Source organism: Neolamprologus brichardi, chromosome 7 (assembly GCF_056152115.1).
Source record: "Neolamprologus brichardi isolate AB-2024 chromosome 7, ASM5615211v1, whole genome shotgun sequence".
In the NCBI taxonomy this organism is placed as follows: Eukaryota; Metazoa; Chordata; class Actinopteri; order Cichliformes; family Cichlidae; genus Neolamprologus; species Neolamprologus brichardi.
Window position 1 is genome coordinate 55,647,065 of NC_142110.1, and position 17,685 is coordinate 55,664,749.

The 17,685-nt window shown below is 39.6% G+C and overlaps 2 protein-coding genes across 4 annotated transcripts; one reads left to right on the forward strand and one right to left on the reverse strand.

Annotated features, from left to right (window-relative positions):
• Positions 1 to 323: 323 nt before the first annotated feature.
• LOC102791185 (3-hydroxy-3-methylglutaryl-coenzyme A reductase-like) lies at positions 324 to 9,472 on the reverse strand. Its single transcript, XM_087843899.1, has 20 exons — positions 9,353 to 9,472; positions 8,753 to 8,959; positions 8,234 to 8,345; positions 7,798 to 7,885; positions 6,970 to 7,054; positions 6,749 to 6,854; positions 6,516 to 6,622; positions 6,271 to 6,390; positions 6,024 to 6,157; positions 5,659 to 5,948; positions 5,425 to 5,558; positions 5,122 to 5,316; positions 4,788 to 4,946; positions 3,585 to 3,742; positions 3,395 to 3,500; positions 3,142 to 3,312; positions 2,882 to 3,022; positions 2,573 to 2,731; positions 2,332 to 2,480; positions 324 to 1,313 (listed from the first exon to the last, which is right to left on the reverse strand). Exons 2-20 carry the CDS (start codon positions 8,915 to 8,917, stop codon positions 1,277 to 1,279), a joined length of 2,616 nt encoding a protein of 871 aa, XP_087700025.1. The 5' UTR covers positions 8,918 to 8,959; positions 9,353 to 9,472; the 3' UTR covers positions 324 to 1,276.
• Positions 9,473 to 13,081: 3,609 nt separating this feature from the next.
• Positions 13,082 to 17,394, forward strand: LOC102786115 (beta-1,3-galactosyl-O-glycosyl-glycoprotein beta-1,6-N-acetylglucosaminyltransferase 4-like). 3 transcript variants are annotated; one of them, XM_087843900.1, is made up of 3 exons: positions 13,082 to 13,260; positions 13,374 to 13,455; positions 14,766 to 17,394. In XM_087843900.1, the coding sequence occupies exons 1-3, from the start codon at positions 13,236 to 13,238 to the stop codon at positions 16,057 to 16,059; spliced, it is 1,401 nt and encodes a 466-aa protein (XP_087700026.1). In that variant the 5' UTR covers positions 13,082 to 13,235; the 3' UTR covers positions 16,060 to 17,394. The 3 variants fall into 3 exon arrangements, with proteins under 3 accessions (XP_087700026.1, XP_006804808.2, XP_035769739.2); XM_006804745.3 differs by having other exon boundaries at positions 13,374 to 13,430; XM_035913846.2 differs by lacking the exon at positions 13,374 to 13,455.
• Positions 17,395 to 17,685: the final 291 nt, after the last annotated feature.

Consider the following 17,685-nt stretch of genomic DNA (forward strand, 5'->3'; position numbering starts at 1 on the left):
ATTTAAAAAAACAAACTGCCAAGGCACCCATTTGAACATAAAATTACTTTTCATTTCAAATGAATAAACTATGTGCATAGAATCACCAGTTATTAAAATAACTTAGCTTTACCCCTATATTAGGTTTTTAAAAAGCTTTTTCTTTTCTCCTCCTGGAAGTCTAACGCAGTCTTTACTGTGTTAGAATAGATTTCATGTCAGGCTTCTTCAAGTGCCTCGTCTCTCTAAGCCTGTATTTGACTCAGTTTGTTCATCTGCTAACTGGAAAAGCCCCCAAGTGTTGATTCCAGTCTTGTTAATGTTAAAGAAAGACAAACACAGTATTGTCAACAAAAAAATGTGTCATTTATTTATTTTTTAAATAAGACAGTTTTAAGTTTACTTTTATCATAATTGGTTATTCTAAAGTGTGCAGCACAAGGCTCAATTTCTAAAACATACTGTGTGTAAGGGCACTTCTGAGTGTCACTGCTTTCTGAAAATGAGCAGGACCTGCAGTCAGTGATAATTTATACCCAGTCCTTCAGTTCCACAGATGACAGTGTACTGTAAAGATTTATTAAATTATTATGGCTTACAATTTTCCTCAAACTTGTAAAAGTAGTTGATCAGAATCTGAACCAAACACATCCTTCTGCTGGCAACAGCTTCATTCATTGAAGCGAGAATTCCAACAACCACGGGCAATCTACGGTATACACAGTATACAGTAGCACCTTCACTCAGGGAGGGATGAACATGTCTACATAGTGATGCCTACAACACTGGTAAAAACACATTTGCACATAAAGTTGACTTTCAGAACCTGAGCACAAGCTGCCCACTACACTCTCTCAAGCAAGCTTTTGATAAATGCAAAGATCCATTTGTCCCAAAAAAATAAATAAAAACGATGATGACTGCCTGAGGATCTCATTTCATTCAGCTCATGTAAAAACCATTCAGACATCCCATCCATCCTTTGCGACCCATCATAGATAGGCACAGGACTCTTGTTGTAACTTGTGCGGCATGATGGATTTTACTTGTCTAAACACCAGTCTCTCGCACTTCTCTCAAAGATCAGTAGCAGAATTAACAGGTTCTCAAACAATATTACAAAGTTCAGATGCAGAAAAATGGCACAAATTAACAATTAAAACTTAAGGCCTCAGCTCACAAACCAGTGAGGTAATAAAACAAAGCAAGCACATGTTCTGTTCATTAATACTGTGATATCTGGATGTCCACAGGTTCGCTTTTAGAACCGCATCACGACGGCCCATCGATGTTAGTGTCACGCCGTATTCTCTGAACACAGGTTTGTTTTTGATCTAAGAGACAAAAAAAAGAGATCATTTCAAAGTGGACACAATAAAACACTTTAGCAGATATCAACAAAGGAAAACTTAAAGGTGATCATTTACATAATAAGTACGGGCTATTTTGGATGCACTCTGGAAAAACCAGACTTCAAAACATTTTTTAGGAACAAAATGTAGAGGCTCTGGATTTTACATTTGAAAACAAGAGACTTTAAAGATATGACAAAACCCCACAAAACCTCATGTGGCATGTCATGTGATCTGTGTATATCAGGTGATTGTGCACACACATTTAAGGTTTTGTAAGTGAGAGGGATGTTGCATGTAGTTTTAGACATTTAAATGCACAAAAAGGTTTTTGAAAGAAAAAAAATTGCCTGATTTGTGATGTTAAATTTAAGAAATTGTGTAGTAAATAATCACCTTTTTTCCAGGTTTGGATGCATTTGTTAAAAAAAAAGTTTTACTTGTGGTCAAATTGCTTTGTATTTCTTTGTGGATTGGAGCACACATTTGTGAGGCCTTTGTAATCATTTTGAGGCAAAAATATATCCTTCTAATAAGTAAACTGAATTTCTTTGATAACTTATCCTGAAGGGCTAATTGTAAAAACTACACAACGTATTCATTTAGCCGAATACACAATTGTGATCACTCAGTCTTCACTATGAAGCTCTGACACTGACGAGTCCGTTGACTTTACACGAGCAGCCTGTCCACGTTTTTGATTGGTCAGATGCTGACAGCAACACACCTTTCACAATAACATTCACACAGCTGTATTGGGAAACTCTGGTTTGACTAAATGGATTGTGGTTAACCACCTTGTGAATGCTTTGCTCTCTGTCAGTCAGGGTAGGTAAAGCCATATAATGAAAGGAGATGCTGGTTATGTTATGCTTGCATCCTAGAACAGACATGTCAACACATTTTCCTAAAGAACACACGGCATGAAAATAAAACGGCACAAATTCTCAAATTTGACCAGGCATCACTGTAAAAAACCCAAAAGAATGAGACATCTCACCTGTTGTGGGTCATGTGGCTCTTGACTAGGTGTCCAGCAGCGAGAGCAGCCATCAGGGAGAGCTCTCCTGCCAGAACGGTGGCACAGACTACACGGGCCAGCTGACGGGCATTGTCACCTGGCTGGTTGGGATTGCTAACACCAAGCATCTGCAGGTACAGAGGTTTTGTGTTAGAGGGGAAAAAAATATCCTAAAAACTCATCAACAAATGCCAGCTATGTTACATGTAGTTGAGACTACCTGCAGACAGGCCTGCTGTGGCGACAGGTTGGTGCCTCCTCCCACAGTGCCGAGCTCTATAGAAGGCATAGTGCAACTGATGTACAGGTCCTCCCCACCTGGACCGACAGCCTCCATCTGAGTAATGCAGTTAGAGCTTCCTACTGTCTGAGCTGGGTCCTTAACCACAACACAAACAAATACTTGTTCTTTAATAATATGTCTTTTTGTTGGATCATATACCATACCACAGACAGAATGTTTCACTATTTAAACCTTTTTTTAAATGTATTTATTTTATTTTTTTGTGTTAATTTAAGGTTCTATTACTTGTCCACAGGCAATGTAGATAGCAGCGACAATGTTGGCAGCATGAGCATTGAAGCCACCTATACTGCCAGCCATGGCTGAGCCCACCAAGTTCTTGTTTATGTTCAGGTCCACCAGAGCAGCTGTGCTGCTCTTCAGCACCTGAGGAAACATTAAAGGGTGATTTTACAAACTGCAGAAAAACAGAAAAACTGGAGGGGAAGAAACTGTGGCCGCTGTCATTAGATTTCTGTCAGGATCCAGCTTTGAATTGTTTTTACCTCTCTCACAACTTTAGCAGGAATGGTGGCCTCGCATACAGCGGACTTGCCTCGGCCCAGAATCCAGTTGATTGCGGCAGGCTTCTTGTCTGTGCAAAAGTTGCCACTGAGCGAAAGCACCTCTACGTCTGGATGCTGCTGCTGGAGTACATGCAGAGCATGCTCAGTGCCCTGAAGAAAAAGACACAGAAAGCATTCAGCACTGAAGTCAACATTTAAATAACAGGACCGAATTACAGAAGACTTCTCATACCTTCGAGAGCATGTTCATACCCATGGCATCGCCTGTTTGAGACTGGAAGCGAATGTATAGGTTTCTGCCAGCTATGCCCACCAACAATTTCTCCAGACGAGCAAACCTACAAAGAGTACTCACTAGTTATCATGTGTGTACCAAAAACACTTTTCCACAGTCATCAATCAGTCATAGCTCTTCCACTGACCTGCTGGTCTCATCAAATGCCTCTTTAATCATGCTAAATCCGTCCGAGGTCTCGAGCCAGACTTTGACCTCTGCAGCCCGGCACGCTGAGGGCAGCCTGACCAGAGGACCCCTGGTCATGCTGTCAGCTAGAATCCGGCTGATGCAACCCCCACTCAGCTGGACAGGAAAGAAAACACTGTCAGCAGGGAGCACACACAGAAATAACAGCAGCCAGAGTTACATACAATAATTTTCCATTGCAGTGAGGATGACCTTTTTTATGACCTTACATCCTCTAAACCTGGCTGCGTATAGGAGGGCAGTAAAAGTCCAAATCAGTTTCACTACCTGCCATTCAATGAGCCATACCATTTTAGTGTTGGTTCATAAATTGTTTGGGGTTTTTTACCCAAACCACACTTTACGTTTTTAGATTTAGGTTAGTTTTTAAAATAACCATCTTTCTTGAGCATTGTAGTGACATCACACAGACCCAATAATTAAGGGCAAAGTGCACAACACCTCTCCAGGGTTTTGCCACAATGACTCACATGCACAGATTCGCTAAGTAAAAACAACATCAACTGAACTCCCAAGCCTAGCAATTAATTACTCACCTTATCAGCTGAGACCATTTATAGAGGATGGACGATAGCCACACTGATATCAGAAATCTAGTTTTAAATCGGTATGCTGAGTGCTTTCACAATTGCTGCCTTGATGTTTTGAAATGAGTCAGTCAGAAGAGAGCCACACCACAACCTATAAACTGCTTTAATCTCTTTTTTGACTGCAATGGAAACCTGCAACTGAAGCTAATAACTCCTCAGGAAAGTCTTTACTGAGGTCACAGATCAACTACTTATTTTAGCAATCAGATTCACTGCCACCTGCTGGTCATTAGACAGAACGCAGAATTCACAAGTGGCCAGACATCAGACATTATATTGCTGGCACGCCACAAATTTACACACGATTTTCTGGTCAGTGATGTTTCCTCCGCCCAAACACTGAAGTATTATTTACTACATATAGAGTTTTTTAAGTCCATGCTAACTGAACCACATAACCTTTTATATTATTAATCTTTCTTGACTGCCATTGCCAAATTCTATGACTTGTCAGTTTTTCCATGAATCTACAAACCCTGTAGATTTATTTATTTGCATCTACTGAAAAGATAATTACTATTCCCTCAGGGCTCCACACGAGACACACTTACAAAAAGTGCCCTGCATCCTCGGTTGGCGCTGGCTACCAGGCAGCCTTCTGTGGTGGCCAAAGGAACATAAAACTCCTTCTTGTCCAACAGAAGAGGGCCAGCCACTCCCACTGGCACTGGCATGTAGCCAATGACATTCTCACAGCAAGTACCCATCACCTAAAAGGCAAAGACAACACAAACTAAGCACAACTAAGAACAAAGTAAAGAAAAAAATGAACATAAAAACATTTGACTTTTTTAATCAAAAAATATCTGATTTAAAACTGACAACTGAAGATAAACATTTTTCCTAAGAATAAACAGGGCTACACTTTAAAAGGACTGTCAGTACCTGTGAGTAGTTGTAGTCTTTGTAAGGTAAAGAAGCCAAGGCAGTGGGAACAGGAAGTTTGGATGATAACAGTTCTCTCCTGATGGCCACACCCCTCTCTGGAGTCTCAAGGACACCTTCAAGTTTATAATTCATAATCTTACGCAGGGTTACAAGATTCATCACCTCTGCATCACTCAGCAAATGGGCACCTCTCTGGAAAGAATTGTGGGCAAAACAGTGATATTTTTGAAGAATCTGAGGAACACAGAACATCATCTATATAGCTTTGTATTGTGCTTCCAGTATAACCTGACAACTTACCTGAGAATCTGAGAGGATGGCCATACATTCCTCCAGACTTCGGGGCTCCGACGTACAAACACTTGGAGGAGCACATTGTGTCTGAGCAAGACAATCCCCAGAAGATGCACCACAAAATGCATTCTGAATCACATCTGCAGCAGAGGAATCACATGAAAAAACACAGCAGTTAGATCATCTTCATCACTGGGTACACGCGTTATCAAAGCTAGAAGCACCCGCTATGAGCCTCACCCTCTTCTTTAAATGATATGTCAGCTTCAGAGGAAAGTTTCACGTCTGAAGCAGCTGCTAAAGAGGTAGGGATGGTTGCCAAAACACTATTAGATGTCTTCTGGGGTTTCAGGGCTGGGAGGGACCTCATGCAGCAGTCCTCTGCCACCCAGGGCTTCGGACTGGGAGTGGAGCTTATAATGGTACTCTTGAGTGAAAGCGAGGACTCTGTCTCTGCTTGCTCAAAAAATACATACTTTACGGCCAGAATCAGAGCAAGACCGAGGGTTATCACCTGTTCCAGGTCGATACTGGAGAGAGAAAAAGTCATAAATCAGTGGACGCAGGAATCAATAATGCAAACAGTGCAATATTCCATGGTTTACCTGGTGAGCTTAAGAGGCAATATGGTGCTAGGAGAGTCCTGTGTCCTTGCTACAGGCCCTTCCACTGTGCGGTTTTGACCTGAATGTTCGGCTGTCAGTCGAGTGTGAGCATGAACCAAAGCCAATCCCAGAGACTGAAAGACAACATCACAGAAGCATCATTGTTCAGACCTAAAAATACTTTATAATACACAATGTTGATGACTAATCTAAATAAACATCGCCACCATAGATGATGGGAACTCACCATTATGATTTTAACCCTTTGAGTCACAGGATTGGGCTTGTTATCCTCTTCCTCAGCTAGCACACGGGAGAAGTGGCTCAGCTGCCAGATGGGGCGCCCCTCACGACTCTCCCTTGACAGCTACACACAAATATGCAGGACCACAAAAAATATTAATAAAAAAATATATCACAGTTAAACTCTAGCAACTTGTTTCCTTATCTTATCTGTGTTTATTTCTCCAAATTGTTGCATGCACATCTCACCTCCAGCACCAGAGAGACACAGGCAGGGAAGAACGTCATGAAGACAAAGTAATTGGCCAGAACAGACATGCAGCCAAAACAACACATGATCTCCAACTGAGGCACACCTAGAAAAAAGGAAGAAACACAGCTGACTTCTGCTTTTCTACTCGATCAAGCATCACCACAATATTTCTAACACACCGAGCATCACTGATGATGCTTATAGGTGGAGAAACAGCAGTAATCCTTACCAGACATGGTTCCGATTCCTATAACCAGACACTCAACCACAGCATCCAGGGTGAATGTTGGGCCCAGGATGGCCATGCCGTGAGAAATGTTCTCCCTCACCTCCTCCTATTCCCAACACACAAGACCAATTTGTTAGTTAAGGATGCTTTACACTTGTGTCCCCCATATGAATAAAGCCACATTTCATACATATGGTAAGACCAAATATGTGCAAAATTACCTGAGAGTTTGAGCTGAGGGCAAATTTAGCCAACGCACAGGCTCTGGACAGGTCAATAAGCAGGAGGAAAAACGGCAGCGCTTCACTGCAGGGACAGCAGACAAGTGTCAGCCAGGGAGTGACCTGGAATACTTTCCTACAGTGTCATCTTACAATTACAGATCAGTGAACTTAATCTTACAGCTGAATTAAATCCTTGTCTCTAATGTAAAGGAGCTGCAGAGCTTCAAATGTATTGCCATAAAATTGTGAAACAATGTGCACATCACCCTGCTGGTAAATGTTAACTATTTTATCTACCTGATCTCACTAGCACATTAGCTGCCTCTTATCCTGCTACTACCAACTGTGTTAGCTACGCAACTAGTTTTAACATGTTTTAACATGGATTAGTGATTTAAAAAAAACCCTCTCACTAACAATTATTTGCAGAAAGAAGGCCTCCCCTATAGTCAACACAGAAAAAGTACTAACTTTTGACAACAAAGTAAACTGACAGCAAGTTGAAGCTCTGTAAGCTCAGCCTCTTCTGAGGAGGAAGTACAGTGTAATGTAACATCAGTCTAACTGAAACTCTTTGCATAACCTCGAACAGGGACAACATGTCTATCCTTATGCTTACTTATTTTCTTACTTATATTTATTATTGCTCATTAATAACACAAAGGTGTTTCTTACTGGATTAACTATGTTAATCAACAGAATAATAATTTAATAGAATACCTAATTGCTAAAATAATCCACTGCCTATGTACCCTCTCAATATGTCACAGACCACTTTAAGAACCACTCTCCTAGCGTATATGTGAGTCCATTAGAAACACTTACTTCAGACCTGTCAGCTCCTTTCCAAAGAAATGGATGACGACTGTACTGAAGACAAAGCTGGAAAATACTGTAAATAATCCAGCAATACCTGGAGACGGAGGAGAAATGGAATGTTGGTGTATTTTTATGATAAATTTGTTAGCCAGTCATTTGTTTTTCAGTCTGAATGAAAAGCAAGGAAACAAACCAACTCAAGTAGTTTTGGGTTAAAAATGTTATACATTAAAATTGTGTTCTACATTAAATCCACTGACAACATTTTATGGCAATTCAAACAGCTGAAGCTGAAAAGTAGTACAAGAAAAACTGTGGCCACTAATCAGTGGTGATTATACAGCCAAAACAAATCTGTATGATGTGAGAAGAAGTGTTTACTACTGTCCAAAACTGAAAAAAAAAAAAAAAACAACAACAACAAACATCTCATGATACTGACCTAGAATATATTTGGATCCAAGCTGTCTGAGATTCTTGAACTGGAAATAAATATAAATAATGGCCATGCACCGAGTGACTGTCAGAATAACTGCATCACTGCTCTGGATTTTCTGCAAGAAAAAAAAAACAGACATTAGTGTAGACCCTCAGGGGCGATCGTGGCTCAAAAGCTGGCAGTTGGTCTTGTAATTGGAAGGTTGCCGGTTCGAGCCCCGGCTCGGACAGTCTTGGTCGTTGTGTCCTTGGGCAAGACACTTCACCCGTTGCCTACTGGTGGTGGTCAGAGGGCCCGGTGGCCCCAGTGTCCGGTAGCCTCGCCTCTGTCAGTGCGCCCCAAGGCAGCTGTGGCTACAATGTAGCTTGCCATCACAAGTGTGTGAATGGGTGAATGACTGAATGTAGTGTAAAGTTCTTTGGGGTTCATAGGGAGTAAGTAAAAGCGCTATACAAATACAAGCCATTTACCATTTTAACACACTCCGACAACATTTCTTAGAGAGTGCCACACCAGCCTCACCTCCTCCTCAACTTTGGGGCATTGGTTCCACTTGCACATGTGGTTGCTTGTTGCCAGGCTGTTCATAGACACGAAGCATACTGTCAAAGCCAGGGTCCCCACGATTACCTCCCATGGGTGCGAGGCCACCAGCAACCCATGAAGTCTAAATAGACGTGCCAACATGGTCTCAGGATAACTTCCTACTACACAAGATCCCAGAATCACCTGCGTTACAAGAACATTGTCCAGTCACTGGTAGTTAGCAAGTCTGACTTCTGTACGGCTTTAAAATCAAAATGCAGCTTGTGTGATGATGGCGAAATATAGTGAAAGACGATCGTCAAGTTTAATATACACACTCGGTCGCCGCAGTGCTGTCAAAAGGATTTTAACAATAGGATTCACAAAGGTATCACTGCGATACTCCTGGTTAGCATTACCTAGATGTTAACACACTGAGGCTATATTAGCGCAGCTTAGCTAATGCTAGTTACCGTAACATCGGTCAACATTAGCTACGCTGACTAATTTTACAGCCTGTCACCAAAATAACTTAATCCCCCAGGCTCATTACATTTTAAGTACTACTCTGCATTATACGGAAACCTGTGAACATACAAAGAGTTTCTTCGTGGTCAGAGAGTCCTTTCCATAGCGACAGTGCCCTTCCCACAAATCGCTTAGCCTGCTACATTGCCTGATCTGATGTAATGAAACTAATATGGCGATCCGGAAATACTGACGTCAATCCGCTTGTGAAGTCCTGACGTATGAACCCTGCTTCCGGCTCCAAGCTCCTGCTGAGTTAATTGAGGCTGTTGCCGTTATACCGTTTAGTAGTTTAGTAGTACAGTGTATCTTATTTTATTTAACACAAACAAGCCCTCAAGAATAATCAGTGGTCGTTGTCTGCATCTGTGGCTTTTATCAACGCTGTTCATGTGGATCACGTCTCTGCTTTTTTTAATTTAGATACGAAAGTAGTGGCCCACTACTTTTGTCCAGCGAGATCTTTTTTGCAGTTTTTAAATTATGATCCCATTTATTTATGGGGAAAAGGTTATTCAAACTTACCTGGCCCCATGTAAAAAAAAACAAAAAACAAAACTTAAACCCAATAACTGGGTGATAACAATGACAATGGCAATGTGGAAGAATCTTAGCCCACTCGTCTGTATAATTGTTTAAATGCACCTACATTAAAGGGTTTGGAGCTTAAATAAACTGTTTAATGTCACACCAAAGATTTTCATTCGTTTTTGAGTCCAGACTTTAGGTTACTTTAAAACCTTCATTCCGTTTATTTATTTATTTATTTATTGCTGTGGTTTTTTGGATCTTTGTCCTGCTGCATACCCCAAGTGTGCTTCAGCTGAAACTGATGGCTGGACATTCTCCTTTTGCTGTTTCTGGTAAAGAGCAGAATTCATGGTTCCATCAATTCACCCAGGTCCTTAAGCAGCAAAGGATGCCCAGACCATCACACTACCACCACCATGTTTGACTGTTGATATGATGATCTTTTTCTGAAATGCTGTGTTAGTTTTACCCCAGATGTAACGGGACTCAAACCTTTCAAAAACTTCTCATCCTTTCAAAAACCACTTTTTCTCATCCGTCCATAGAATATTTTCCCAAAAGCCTTGGGGATCATCAAGATATTTTTTTGTAAATGCGAGAATAATCTTTGTGTTTTTTTAGTCAGCAGTGGTACTTTCCTTGGAACTTTCCCGTGGATGCCATTTTTGACCAGTGTCTGTCTTATTGTTGAATCATGAACACTGACCATAAGTGAGAGTAGCCTGCAGTTCTTTAAATATTTTTCTGGGTTCTTCTGTCTTTCCAAGCATCCATTGAATGGACAGATAACATCTGATAACATCCAAAGAGCAGGATGTCAGGATCACCCATCCCAGCCACCATATCACCAGTCTGTTCCACATCTAACACATAGAGACAGAAACCATTCGCACTCACATTCATGAGTTACCAATTAGAATTACCAATTAACCTAACCCCACTAACTGCATGGCTTTGGACATGTGTGGGAGCTGGAGTGCCCGGAGAGAACATGCAAACTCCACACAGAAAGGCCCCAACCAGGTGGTGGAATTGAACTCTTGCTGTGAGGCAACAGTGCTAATAACCACACTGCTCCATTTAATTTTAAAAACTGCATTTTGTATTTACTTGGATTATGTCTGTATAATATTAAATTTAATTTTTACACTGTTTGAGTGCAACGAATATGAAAAAACAAAACAAAGCTATGGAATCAGGAAGGAGGTAAATACTTTTTCACAGAGCTGTAGCTAGATGCTGAGGTTATGAGGGTTTTTTTCTTATGCATTGCCTTCATTTGCCTACAAAGACTGCCTCAACATTTTTTGATCAAATAACTCCTTAAGTAATTACTTACCTACTTACTGAATCTGTCATAATCGACTTTTAGTCTAAGGATATTTTGTGAATAAGGCCCTTGATCTAGCTGTTTGAATCAAGCTTCAAGACCTGAAATATTTGTGTTTATATTGTGCTCACATAGTGGTCACTCCTACATAAAGCCGTGCTTATGTATGAAAACCTGGAGCCAGGCTGGGAACTTGGCAGAGACAGAGTGGCCTTTCACAGTGTGCAGAAGGTGGCTCTTGGATAGGTTTACAGCAGTCTAACAGCATTTTTTTCTTTTTCTTTTTTTCTTTTTTTTGTTGGCCCAACCCTCTGGCTCCTGTTATGGTTCCTAATCTGACTTTTCTTCTTATATACAACACTAGCAGGAATATTTTCCATCCAAAGGTCTCATTATTAATTTGCATCCAGTATAATCTTACAACATATTCACAGCCACAATATTATAATCATATAAACCAGCTAGGCGTAATTCCCTTTCACCTTTATTGTATTTAAAGAACATTTCTGAGCAGAAAAGACTGTAAGATAGTTAAAATATGATTGTCCTTTCATCTTGTTGGATGTGGAAATTTTATATAACAGTGTCGAACTCTTATGAGAACTTTTATGAGCTTTTCTTATATGAAAAATATCTTGGTAGTGTTAAGCAACCACTGTTTGGTGATGACTGTAATAAATGGAAACAGTATTTGTTTTCCTCTCGCACATGCTCAGTGAAGCGAGGCTTATTCTCGGAAGACAGACAGAGAGTGGGTGAGAGAGTGAGCAGATCCCAGTGGGGGTTTTAATTCTTCTTTTAATTTTTGAAAGTAATTTTTCTTTCATTTATAAATAGATTCATTGGTTTAAAAACAGCATTTGCATTGCATTTCATTTTCAATATTTGTTTCTAAAGTATAATAAAGCATGTGACTGGGTTTAATGGCTCTCTGTTAGTTGTGTCACATGTAAAACTGTCAAAAAAAACGTAAGTGGTTTCCGGTGTTTCTTTCAGTTTCTTTGTATTTTTGTTTTCTAGGTTAGCTTCATAAAACGAACTTGAAGAGAGAAGGAAAAAAAAGACACACCTCAGACCAATATATGCCTGCACACCTGCACGCTATGCTTTTTTTCAACAAGTGCCTGGACTTTTGTTTTGCATGGTGTATATAAGTATGACTTTCATGGCATTACTGATAATAATAACCAATTTGCATGACTTTGAGTTGACATTTATGACCCAGCAAAATCACCAATCTACATTCCAACCTGGCTCATATTAGTCACTCGTGTAGGTAGCATATTTAATTTTCACGTGTGTTTTAATAGGCTGATTATAGTTTAAATGCGTTGAAGCCAGTATCCTAGAATTCTTTTGAAGAATTAGTTTGCTTTTCTGTCATAAAGAGATAATCAGGATTGTGTTATTTCAGAACAAAGCCAAGTCACTGAACGACCGTCGTAGATTGATTTTTTTTATTCTTCCTCCACCCCCCACCCCCCAAAAAACATAGAAATGACCTCACTGTTGAGTTTTCTCACACACCACCTCCAAGTTTTAAGTCTTGAGAGCTCCCACGATTGGTACAGCTTTCTTCCTTCTCACCCTTCCCTTAGTGAGTTCAGATGACTCCAGACACGGGGTTTTAATTCAAACTATTTTAACCAGATTTGTTCAGGAAGCAGTCGTTTCAGCAAAGCGCATTTGCAGGGGAAACCGTTTTTTATTTGCTCCTTACCCCCTCTTAAAACAAGTTTTGTTTTTTTTATTTATTTATTTTTACCTACTACAGAGACAAACCAATGATTACACACAAAACACGTCTTTCTGCTTTTTCTTGCTTTTCTGTTCGTTTATTTCTTTCGGGTTTTTTTTTTTAAGACTTGAGCTGTAATTAGTTTCCTGAACCCCTCCCTCTTTTCCGGGTTATTTCTCAGCGCGTCTCTGTCCTGTGGTCCTCAGCTCAGCGCGGTTATGACAGCTTGTCGCGCTTCTTCTGAACACGGTTTCCTCTGATTAACAACGTATAATCAGAAATTTCTTCAAGTTTGCTTTGTCCACAGATGTCGCGACAGCAGTGTGGGGAAAGTGCAAGGGCAGGGAGGACGAATGCCCACTCTTTTTTCTGACATAGGTAAGTTTTCATTCTTCCTTTTTTTCATTCTTCACTTTCGTGAGTCGACGTTTTACTGTCGAAGCAGCGAAGACGGAACATTTGCATTGAACCCACGTTTTGACAACTTTCAGGTTTAAAAACTGCTTGCCAGGTCTTTTGGGGAGACCGGCACCAGCGTGAAGAGCAAGGTGAGGGCTTTTCACAGTATGGAAGGTATCCATCACATCTAAATTAGCTCTCCCGTTTGCTATTGTATATCATAGATGGCAAATGCCTCCTAATTTCACTTCTGTCTCTTTCTGTCTGCTTAAAGAGATGAGATCATATTAGCTATATATTCTATGGTGTTTTGTTGTTTTTGTTGAAGGTATTTGCAATGATAGTCTTCAAACAACAATAAACAGATCGCACGTTTGGAAGTTTGGAATAAGCTGTTTTGATCTTATTTATTTATTTATTTATTATCGTCCACTCTGAATTGGATAACTTATTCTAACTTACTTCTTTTCTAGTGTATATTCACGTCACCTTTGTGTTTTGGTCACTCTTTTTAAGGGCACACTTATAAATTTCAGCCGAATTTCTCCTGTTTTGAATCGGGAGATGTTGTTGTTCTTTTTGTTTTTTTGTTTTTTTTTAATCTAGGCCTATGAATTTTCAAAGCAAATGACAATAAGGCAACTATATCCATGTGAAATCTGTAAAACTAAATTTCCAAACGTAAAGGTATTTTTAATAGCAATTATATGTCTCTCTGTGTGTTGTATACTTTTCATTATATAAAGAAAAAAATCATATACGTCAGATCTGAATAAGACCCTGTTTTCTGTTTTGTTTCGTGAATAATAACGTCCACATATACAATAAAGATATGCAAAATGTTACCTTTGTACTGTAGAAACTGTAAGTATTACAAGCGTACTTAGGAGTTGGTGAAACCTGATTCTGTGTTTCCTCAGAAATTCTTAAGTAAATAATTGTTGACAGAATATTTGTTTTATTTTTTTAAACCAGAGAATTTATTGAAACTTCCGACCATTTAAAAAAAATCAATTGAATGTAAATTTACATATATATGTATGCATTTGTATAATTTTTGCCACATCTATTTATTGCTTAAAAATAAATTAAAATCAGTTTTGTTAGGGAAAAAGTTATGACGTTGAAGTCTCACAAACTCATGTATCAAATATTGTACAATTGGCAATACGAAGTGACACTTTCTTTCTTTTGGACACTTGTCACACTTCTATGAAGGCAACATAAGATAAGAGTTTTAGCAGCACAGTTAACCTTCAATCAGGGTGTAGGGTACGTTTGACAGACTGTGGGTAGAAGCTTCTATTGAATCTGTTTGTTTTTGCAAGGCTTCACTGGATGTGCTGAAGTTATTGCACAATAAACAAATGTGGAGTAACCCTATTCTAAAAGAAACTGAACATTTTAGGTGGTTAGGTATTTCTGAAGAATAACATTATCAGTTGGGTTTATGTTCCTTCATGTTGTGTTTTCTCTCACTACAGAATGACCATGCGATGTTTATCGCTGCGACTAAGACGAAAGCAGTTCCTTCCTTCCCTCCTGTCATTGCTGACTATATCCATCCTGCTATTGGTCTGTGTCAAGCACAGCTACATCACTGAACCTTCACATATTGGTACAGACATGCAGATAATTCCCAAGTACAATATTGATTGCTCTGCTATTTATGACATGGACCCAGTGGAGGTGGGGAAATCTCTGCTGATCAAAAAGAAAGACGTTGTGGAGAGTAAAGATGAAAGTCTAGCTTATCTTACCTCTAACTGTACTTTATTCAGAAAGTACAGGGGTTATGATAATGTGTGTGCCACAGAAGAGGAGCAAGACTTTCCTATTGCTTATTCTTTGGTTGTGCATAAATCTGCCTGGATGGTAGAGAGACTCATCAATGCACTGTACTCACCCAGTAATATCTACTGTATCCACTATGATCAAAAGTCCTCTGCTCAGTTCATATCAGCCATGGAGGGTTTGGCCCAATGTCTGCCCAATGTCTTCATTACCAGCAAGAAAGAATCAGTATATTATGCAAGCATTAGCCGATTAAAGGCTGATCTCAACTGTCTGTCTGACCTTTTGGGTTCAGAAGTCAAGTGGAAGTATGTCATCAACCTCTGTGGCCAAGACTTCCCTCTCAAGTCCAACATGGAGCTAGTGTCAGAACTAAAGCAACTGAATGGCAGAAACATGCTAGAGACGAGCCGACCCACACCAGCTAAGAAACAACGGTTCACCTTTCACTACGAGCTGAAAGATGCCAGCTTTGAATATCAAAAACTGCCAGTGAAAACAGAGTATGTAAAGAACCCACCACCACACAATATTGAGGTGTTCTCTGGAAACGCCTACTTTGTACTTTCCCGGAAGTTCATTGAGTATATGAATGCCTCAGGTGTAGTGAAAGATTTTTTGTCCTGGTCAGAGGACACCTACTCCCCAGATGAACACTTTTGGGCAACACTTGTGCGACTGCCAGGTGTCCCTGGAGAGGTGCCTAGATCCAAGCCTGATGTTACAGACCTGATGAGCAAAACCAGGCTGGTGAAGTGGCAGTACCTGGAGGAGCAGCTGTACCCACCGTGCACAGGGACACACGTTCGCAGCGTTTGTATATTTGGTGCTGCGGAAATGCGTTGGTTGCTGAACTATGGCCACTGGTTTGCCAATAAGTTTGACCCCAAAGTGGACCCTGTACTCATTCAGTGCCTTGAGGAGAAGCTGAAGGAAAAGCAGAAGTTATTTCAATCAGTGTCACTGACTTGTCGTAAAGGTTAAATGATGGCTAAAATGGATCAGGAACAAATATTATGTTCTTTCAGTGATTTTTCAAATTTGACTGCTATTTCTCATACATCATTATCCTTGAAGTTACAAATCAACATAATTGATTATTTATAATGAGCTATAAGTAATAGCGAAGGGGACTAATCACTGTTTTCTGGTCTTTTAGAAACAAAAGTTTAAGTGGGAAAGACAAAATGCAGTGTTGAGATATGAAAATGGTGTTTACAGCTCTAATATGTTGCATCGGCACTGTTTGTTTAAGGAAAGGTCTGGCCGAGCTGCATTCTTTTCTCAGGGTGTTCTCTCTCACTTGAGTCAGTTGTTTATCTACAAAGACAATGTTGGTTTTATGGTAAATGGTAAATGGACTGATTCTTATATAGCGCTTTTCTACTCTCCCGGAGACTCAAAAGTGCTCTATAAATTTTATGCATTTTTTTATGTATTCAGTTTTTAAGAGATTTATTTCTTAGATTTCTGTCTTCATAGAAAAGTCCAGTTTACAAAAACACACCCATGAGGAACATGTCTTAGCAGAAACAGTCGTCTGCTTCTCATTGTGAATGGGGAAAACAGGGATAATATTTGTTTTTGTTAATTGGTTGAATGAGAGATAATGAGAGGTAATTATACAATAATGACTGGTTACATTTTAAAAGCTAACATGCTCTTGCCTGTTTCTGACCGATTCCCTTTTCCTCTGATACATGTGTTAACGTTTTACTACAGATTCAGTTTTCGGATCATTCTGATGGTGCTCTTGCAAACTATAATAACAAAATATTATTTCCTCAACACACAGCATGCTATCTGGACAGCCCCTTTTTCCATGAAATGCAATCGAACACATTGGATTGGTTTTACACAGAATACTGTGTAAAACAGAGGAGAGGTCATCTATTCTATGTCATCTATTCCTCACAAATTAATCAAGAACTAATTTGTTTGCAACAATCGAACTGGTGGATGGATACAAGCTGCTTTATTAAGGGTTGATTCCAACTACATATGTAATGCAGGTTTGCATCAAACTATAACGTAAATTGGAAAAATAAACAGCCTCTCAGTGATAGACTGTATATAAAAGATTAACAGAACTTGTTAGGTTATAAAAGTAAAGGTCATGGAGGAAACCAATGCAGTATGTGCCTGTTGATGGGGAAATAAGCCCGATGTTCATCTGATATGGCTTTATCAAGTGACCTGCTTTAAACATGTCCTTAAATAGTTCCTTGTGATTTTCTAGTCTTTGATGCTTGAGTTGAGTTGAATACAACAAGGTGTTCATTTTACAAATTATGGTCCTCAAATAAAGTGAAAAATTACAACATGATTCAGAATGGGCGTACTCTGTTATTTATAGCTAGTACTACTGAGCATGGATCGTTGCTTGGTTTCTCATTCACATCCACCCCAAAAGTTATGCCTGGTTGGAAAAAAACAAAAAACAGCAAAAACAAAAACCACAATAGTCAAAAGACTCCAAATAAAGGGTGGCCTCTTTTAATTACAGTTTATACTTTTCTTTTATCTTTACTGCTTTCACACCGATGTTTTGAGTTTTACGATAGACAGGAAATAAACACTCCAAAAAAAAAAGTTCTGTTGCAATTAGGA

What these genes read in the sequence shown, in the direction of transcription:
- LOC102791185 (XM_087843899.1), bottom strand. Translation starts at nt 8,917, where the DNA reads ATGTTGGCACGTCTATTTAGACTTCATGGGTTGCTGGTGGCCTCGCAC. An exon ending in AAGGAGCTGACAGGTCTGAA is followed by an intron (nt 7,055 to 7,797) that starts GTAAGTGTTTCT and finishes CTGTCCCTGCAG; the next exon opens with TGAAGCGCTGCCGTTTTTCC. An exon ending in CCATCCTCTCAGATTCTCAG is followed by an intron (nt 5,317 to 5,424) that starts GTAAGTTGTCAG and finishes AATTCTTTCCAG; the next exon opens with AGAGGTGCCCATTTGCTGAG.
- LOC102786115 (XM_087843900.1), top strand. Translation starts at nt 13,236, where the DNA reads ATGCCCACTCTTTTTTCTGACATAG. An exon ending in CACTCTTTTTTCTGACATAG is followed by an intron (nt 13,261 to 13,373) that starts GTAAGTTTTCAT and finishes GACAACTTTCAG; the next exon opens with GTTTAAAAACTGCTTGCCAG. An exon ending in GGCTTTTCACAGTATGGAAG is followed by an intron (nt 13,456 to 14,765) that starts GTATCCATCACA and finishes CTCTCACTACAG; the next exon opens with AATGACCATGCGATGTTTAT.